At 39.1% G+C, this 8040-nt stretch overlaps 1 protein-coding gene across 1 annotated transcript; it reads right to left on the bottom strand.

Moving 5' to 3' along the window:
- Positions 1 to 520: 520 nt before the first annotated feature.
- On the bottom strand, positions 521 to 7835 carry LOC311044256 (myelin-associated glycoprotein-like; the record flags this gene model as incomplete). Its single annotated transcript, XM_084055707.1, has 8 exons — positions 521 to 1883; positions 4143 to 4196; positions 4474 to 4589; positions 4696 to 4711; positions 5146 to 5262; positions 6272 to 6538; positions 7265 to 7579; positions 7712 to 7835. The coding sequence occupies 8 exons, from the start codon at positions 7833 to 7835 to the stop codon at positions 1870 to 1872; spliced, it is 1023 nt and encodes a 340-aa protein (XP_083911833.1). The 3' UTR covers positions 521 to 1869.
- Between the last annotated feature and the right edge of the window lie 205 nt (positions 7836 to 8040).

Below are 8040 nucleotides of genomic sequence, written 5' to 3'. Positions count from 1 at the left end.
TCGTCTATTTTCACTATTTTAATACAAATATAAATGATCATTTAAAAAGAAGGGTTTTGGACAAGGTTTCCACCCGACAATATGACAAACAGCTGATCTATAAGCTCACAATGCACCGCGATGCAACCCGTTGTGAGCTTGTAGATCAGCTATTGTTTGCCAATTTCTAAAACTTAGAAATGTTTGGAAAATGTGCCCAACATAGAGATAAATGTGGGGTTAATGTGGTTAAAATAGTTTAATAAAACACATGTCTGTATAAAATCAATACACATTAAAGCAGGTCAAAAGTTATGGCAAAAGATAGGAATTTACAAATATCAACCAATCAGAAAAGGGGGTGGAGGGGCGCATACCACATACGCTGGTAATACAGCTGGACAGTGTGTCGCAGATTCGATTTCCGATCCCGACGACCTTTGCTGTGTGTCACCCCCCCCCATCTCTCTCCCCATTTCCTGTCAGCCTGCTGTACTCTCAAATAAAGGCATAAAGCCCCCAAAAATATATTTTAAAAAAGAAAATGGGGTGGAGTCAAGTTGCAGACAAGGACTCTGATCTGAGTTCAATTACATCACCCACAATTAGTCTGTAAGGCAATCAGCTCAAAAGTTACATGGGAAAAAAGGAAAAACTTGACCTTGTAGATCAGCTATTTACACTTCCTGTTTTGCGTTGAAACATTGAAGTTTGACTTTTCGCCACGGTCATGCCGTTTTTACGAAAACCCACGCTTTTGATAACTTTTTATCATTAAGGTCTTTTGACTACGCTGAGCAACTCTGAGGTGGATCTGACCATCCTCCTAGGAGGAGTTTGTTAAAGCACAACCTGTGGCATAAATGCAATAAAACGCCACAATTAATTAAAAATGGCTGACGTCCTATAGTGCGTGCCAAATCCTGAAGGGGGCGTCAACAAGTGTCATTTGGTAGCGGCGGACATCTTTGTGGGGTATAAACAGGTTGACTTAACATTGCCCCCCACACGTACAGTATGTCTGCAGCTACTATGCCACGCCCGCCGTGGTGACGGCACGTTGGCACGCACTATTGGGTTTATGTCATGGCTCAAAGATACTGTTTTTGTAGGTCGGGACATGATACAGGTGTGTACCAAATGTCATACATATAGGTGAAACCGTATTGTGGGGCTTCAACTTGAATTTTGTAGGGAGCGGTATTGAGCCATTAGGCCAAGGCCCTTTTTGAGACCAATACATTACTACTACTGTTTTGCCACTCGTGATGTGTTTGCAAAGTTGCACCACTTTTTGAGTAGGCTACGCTTAGGCCCTGAAAAACACGAAAAATTACCCCATGCATTTCAATAGGGCTTCACAGTGGTGCAATGCTCGGGCCCTAAATCTCCAGGTGTACAAGTACATCTCAAGTCTTTGCTCTCGAGTCCTGAGTCAAGTCTCAAGTCAAGACTGACAAGTCAAAAGTAAAGTCCAAGTCCCAAACTTTTTGTTTCAATCCCAAACAAGTCCTAAGCTTTTTGGAAGGTATCAAGTAACTTGAAAAGACTCAGGTCAAGAGAGGGCTCAAGTCATGAGTCATTGGCGTTGAAGTCCAAGTTGAGTCCAAGTATGTTTTTATTTGATCAAGTCTAAAGTCATCAAACTTGTGACTCAAGTCTACACCTCTGCAATGTACAGATGTAATTGAAAACATTTTAACAAGTACACATTTGTTCTTTGTGTGCATGTGCACATACTGCATGTGCACCACATCTAAGATTGCAGTTTCCAGAATACATTGCTGTTGAAAACTCTGTCTGTCTGTCTGTCTGTCTTGTACGGTTACACACATAAATATTGTTGAAGATCCATTTGTCCTCATCCACATTGTGTGGTGTTGGGTTTTCTTACACGGCTGTATCTAAGGAAGTGAAACAGAGTTACAGTAACTCAACAAATACTTATCATTGATTCTATTCTCTGATGCTACTAATAAATGCTGCAATATTTGTACAAACTGAAAAGCTGGTTGTCCAATCTATATATTTTTTTATTTACAGGTACACAGAAACGTTGACATTATTCATTGATTAAAATGATCTAGACCAGGGGTTCTCAAACTTTTTTATACCACGACCCCATATTATGAGGGATTTGTTGGGTCGCTGTTGGAGGCAGAGCTGTGTGTGTGTGTGTGTGTGTGTGTGTGTGTGTGTGTGTGTGTGTGTGTGTGTGTGTGTGTGTGTGTGTGTGTGTGTGTGTGTGTGTGTGTGTGTGTGTGTGTGTGTGTGTGTGTGTGTGTGTGTGTGAGTGAGGAGTCAAGCCAATAGTTTGTTTGATGGAGACAACCTCACTTCCCTTTTTTTTTCGTTTCTTGATTTCATTTAAAAAAAAGTCAGATTTTTTGGATGCCACTGCACCACCCCAACGGCACCTTCTCCCGACCCCACTTTGGGTCGACCGCTGATCTAGACTATTTAACTGTTCAATTTGGGCATTTTGGTAAAAAGTTACTTAAAAGTAATAAGTAATTTCATACATTACTCTCTCAGACAGTAACGAAATGTATTACTTTAAAATGTAGGTAATAAGTCATATGTAATCTACTACAAATATAAAGTAACTTGCCCAACACTGTTAATATTAACCTAACAGACTATCATATTTTATCAGCAACAGTTTGGCCGTCTGCATCTATTTATAAATTCTTTGGATAGCGTCAGCAGAGAAGCAGTTATTAATATTAACCTATAACCGACTGTCATATTTTAACAGCAACAGTTGACAAACGGGTGCACAAGACGGCCATGTCCATCAGATATACATTGTGGAAACAGCCAGCCAATGGAGACGGTCGGGCGCGCGGTTTGGATTCCAGTGGCTCTCAGGGGGCGGGGTTGGCCTAAAGCTCCGGTTAGAACATACATGGGCAACTAGCGGCCCGGGGGCCACATGCGGCCCCCACCTTCACTTAATGCGGCCCGCAGGTTAATAACAGAATACTGATATATTATTGATTTCAGCTGTTAAAAATTCCAAACATGACCCGCTTTAATTACTTCAGTCTATATTAGTAGCTTAATGACTACTATCAAAATTCGATTGTCTATTTTATTTGTATTAAATTCTTTGTTTTTCATAAAGTTAACATAACTGAATGCATTTTAAATTAAATACAAATGTTACTTTTCAGGATTCCAATTCAAAAATAGAAAAAAAAAACTTTTGTGTGACATAAGATGGTAAAAAAGTTAAAATACGGAGATAAGAGGTTTCTGCCAGACAGTATTTGCAATGTGGCCCTCTGGAGTGAGTGTGGAAATATAGTGGCCCTCTCCATCATCATCAAGTCACCCACCCCTGGGTTACCATAGACAAGTAAAAAAAATCGCGTCACACCCGTGGTTTCTACAGACCGTAGATGAAGCCTATTTTTCAGCAATTTCAAATCCGCCATCTTTCTATATTATCCGGTCCGAAAAATGGACCCGGAAATTAATGCTATTGGTTGGGTTGTGTAGTCAATCAAAATCATCACAAGGTAGCCATGCCCCTCCTACAGCATACCTATCATCAATTTTGAAATGAATGGGACCATAATTTACCAAAACGCATATCATGGTGATTGAAAGAAGACTTTAAACTTGCGACAGATGTGATTTGTTTTTAGTGTTTTTTCGTTGTTGGCTTGTAGATCTGTTCTTTTTTACATTGGTCGAATAAAGTTAATAAAAACTAACGTTATAAACTTGACCGGACAGATAAAATTCCACTGTACACCCAGCAGCTAACATTTTCAATGTGCAGAACATAGAACATTAGTTAATCTTAAGATCTCTTATCTCCTCCTGTCTGCAACGTCTGGGGATATCACTGTGATCAATGGAATGACACGAGCGTAAATGCGCAGCGTCCTGCACACCAGAGACGCACACACGCACCTATCAACTGCTTTTCACTACAGTTAACGGGTGGGGCTACTTCAGATCTAATAATTTAATACATTTGAATTCCCTTTGTCGCTCAAATACCGGCAGAAGTGGATGTCTCCGACCATGGTGCATGAGTTGACGCAGTTTTCCACTTGTTGATGACTCTCCTAATATTAATACCCCACAATAACACATGAAAGTATATTAAAAGCTCACTTGATTGGATGTTTAAAAAACATATACTGTACCATTTTCATATTCATCATCAGGGTGTTGAATTACACCATACAGGCTTCTGTCACCTAAAGATAAACAAAGCATTAATGTGGTGCTTATAATAGTTATTTCAATCATGGTTTCAATTTAGGTAATTATTTTGCTAATTAAGAACAACAAGCACAGAACAAACTGACATACTTTAAGGTACTTCCAAAAACAACATTCATTGATTGATCAGTGGAGGAGTCGAGGAGATCATTGTTTTTATTTGAAGTTCTAGATCAATTTAGATTCAAATAAGAATATATTTTCATTAATATCAGAAAAAAAAACTTTAACATGATTGGTTCAAAGACTGACCGTGCTGCAGTGGGCAGTACAAATCATCAGGATCCCCATTCTGGGCTACAGCTGAGCCCTGATTGGGTGTCTGGTCTGCGGTTGAGCTTTGATTGGTTCCCTGAGACTGAACAGGTCTGTAATTAAGAAGATGAACTTGTATCATAAATTAAGAATAAAACCAGTTGTAATCTACTGTTGTCATGGCGATGAATAGACAGAATAATACTTATTAGTACTTACCTGGCACAACATAGATCTGTAAAAAATAAAATAAAAAAAAAAGAGCAAAAAATATATTTGAGCCTTTAAATTGCTGTGTCATAATTATTTAGTATTTTAAGGAGAGTTGCTCAGTGATTTTAAAGGTAGTGTAAATGTACTTATACACTAGGAGCAACGCAAATAAATGATATGCAAATACACATCAAACTATTAATTTGGTGATGCCTCATTCATGAATGTAGATGATTTTATTTGCGTAAAAATCTACCTTGTTTTGGAAAATAATTAAGTAACTTTATCACTGTGTAATCTTTGCACACACACACACACACACACACACACACACACACACACACACACACACACACACACACACACACACACACACACACACACACACACACACACATTACATCACTTACTGCAACTTTAATCTATATGTAATTCGTGTAATGTAGTGGTTCTCACCTTTAGAAGCTGTGTATCTACACAGCAGGAGCAGCAGGATGGTCAGTAGAATCACACACAGAAGTCCTACAATCAGACCCACAAGATTTAGAGAACTCGCTTCCACAGGTACAGTCACTGAAGGTGGAGGAGATCCAGAGCCAGGAGATCCAGTAGTTCCAGGAGATCCAAAAATAAAGCAAAATCTTATGAGAGTCTTACTATCCAGCAAGCAATAAAAATGTATAACGGCAAGCAAATTCTAAGTTTAGGCTATCACTATGATACAAAAGTATAGAGACGATTTGACCTCACTGCTCTGATGGACAAGAAATAAATAATCCTTTTGCAAACAACATCTATGTTCTGTTCGTTTGTGAAATAGTAACCAATTGGAATGGAATCTGCTAAAACTGACAGATTTTCTGATGTATCGGCTATATATCGTCGCTGTCGGGTGGAAACCTTGTATGACCTTGTACAACCTTGTACCAATGCAAAGCGTATCTATGCGACGCATTGCTATTTTCAAAAGATTTTTTATACATTTGAAAACTTGAAACCGGACATTCTGCATAATGAGTACTTTCTACTTTTGGTACTTTAAGTACATTTTGATACCATTACTTTGGTACTTTTACTCAAGTATATTATGAATTACGGACTTTTACTTTTAACAGAGTATTTCTACATTGCGGTATTGATACTTTTACTTAAGTAAAACAAATTGTACTTTTTCCACCACTCTCAGCGACAGGAGGGACTGCTACTGTACCATGGACGTCACGACACGTCTCCAAGCTAACTTGTTAGACACACTACATTAATAAACTCACCAATAGTAAGTAAAGTATTTACACACTGTAGTTGTCACCATTGAGCTTAGAGACATGTTTTTTCTGCTTAAAAAAAATAATTCTTTCTGGCATAGTGCTGCTGCTTCAGCGCCCCACCTACATTGCACAACGTTTTTACTTTTTACTTCTACAGTAAGTTGGCTCCACTGTTATAAGTCACTGCCCTTTACTGTTGTTGGACCAAAGGGATCAGCTGACATGTTGTAAGCTGATCAAATCTAAAAGACCAGAGTTGCCTAACAGATATAGAGTATAAACACCAGCTTCTATGGATGACACACAGTACTTACATTCAATGTTAAGCGTGACTGTTGCGTTAGATTTTCCATGGATGTTCTTCGCTTCACAGCAGTACAGCCCACTCTTTTCCCTAGGAGTCTGGCTGAAGGTGAGGATGCTTCCAGAACCAACTAAAGTCTTACTCCCTTTAATAAATGTATACCAAGTGTATTCATTTACAGTGGGGTTGGCTGTACTGCTGCAGGTCAGATTCACAGTTATGCCCTCTTGTACCGTAGCAGAGGGACTGACTGACACTGTGGTGTTCCTTGGAGGATCTAGAAAAAAATACATTGATTAATCATGTATGCATTCAGCACTATAATCATGATTACTTAGGATTGTTTCATAATATTGTATACACTGAAATGTGTATGTGACCAAAAATGTGTTGACAACTGTTTTTACCCTCTGTAAACCTGGCTGACATCCATTAACTATTTACCAGTTAATGGATATACATTTACTGTTGCAGGTCAGAGTAATAATGCTGCCCTCTAGTACTGAACCAGAGTCATGCATATTATTTGTAAGGACAATGTAGGTTGTAGGCTCTCCTGTATGCATTGCTCATACCTTTCTATCAAACTTGCTGAGTCAACATTATCTTGATACAGAAATGTGTTAAACCTTTGTCCTGGTCATTTTAAACATTGCTCACATTGCTCTAAATTTGATTGTGTATAACTAGAGGGTCGGGCCGCTACGCGGCCCTCCCGTCTAGTAGCCTGGCCCGCACATCGGAGACAGAGACAGAAGAGCATATAGACGTTCCTTGCAACACCGGTGCTTGTTTCTCGCACATGATTTGGCAACGCGCAAAACGAAAGAGAAACTTAACTGCAGCATGCAAACCGAAAGCGCACACATACACTTTGCCAATTGTATATATAGATAGATGTACTATAAGACTTAATGCAACACAGTCAGCTCAGTGATTTAAAGTGCAGTGTAATAAATGTACCACTACAGTAGATGAATCCAGTATATACCGATTAACTCACATTGAACATGGACTGTTGTGTGTGTATTAGATGTCAGATCTCTGTTGCCGGATTGTCGTTTGTATAAAACAGCACAAGAGATCTTCTGTCCATGGTGGACATGAGAAGCAGTGAAGGTCCTATCAGATACCAATACTTTGGTTTTATCTTCATTCTCCCACAGTTTCTCCTCAGTGTTGTTAACCAGTGTGGGGGTCCATGTCAGAGTTGGTGGCAGAGAGGAACAGGGGACTGCAGTAGAGCAACTCAGTCTAACTGAGGTCCCCTCACTCACATTCACTGGGTCTTGTGTTAATGTTGGTTTGGGTGGTGTTCCTGGTATGAAAACATACGGACTAAGTATTACACATCAGCACTTAATTCCATAATTTCATTTATAATGCAGTATATCCATAATAAATTCAGTCAAATGATAGGTTCAAATGTTTAATTATACTGTATGCTTACGTCTAACCGACACCTTCAAGTGTTGTGGAAAATTTATTCTAAGAGCGTTGTTGCATTGTAGTCTGAAGTAATAATCACCACTGTATCCGAAATCCAAGTTGTTCAGGATTGTGGTGCAGTTCATATCACTTAAGTTTCCAGTTAGAGTTCCACTTAATCTCGGTTTAGTTTGACGTTTGTTTGAAGATGGGTTAGAGTTACCAAATACCTCGTCGCCAATTTCACCTATTTTCCATATCCCTGTACAAGTGTGATCTAAATCGTTATTGAATTTCGGTTGAATCGTAAAGGAACAAGGGATCGTCAGACAGGATCCTCTCAGAACCTCC

The sequence above is a fragment of the Gymnoscopelus microlampas genome (assembly GCF_963454915.1).
Source record: "Gymnoscopelus microlampas genome assembly, chromosome: 1".
NCBI lineage: Eukaryota > Metazoa > Chordata > Actinopteri > Myctophiformes > Myctophidae > Gymnoscopelus > Gymnoscopelus microlampas.
The sequence above is the reverse complement of the archived record's forward strand: the minus strand, read 5'-3'. Positions and strand labels throughout refer to the sequence as shown.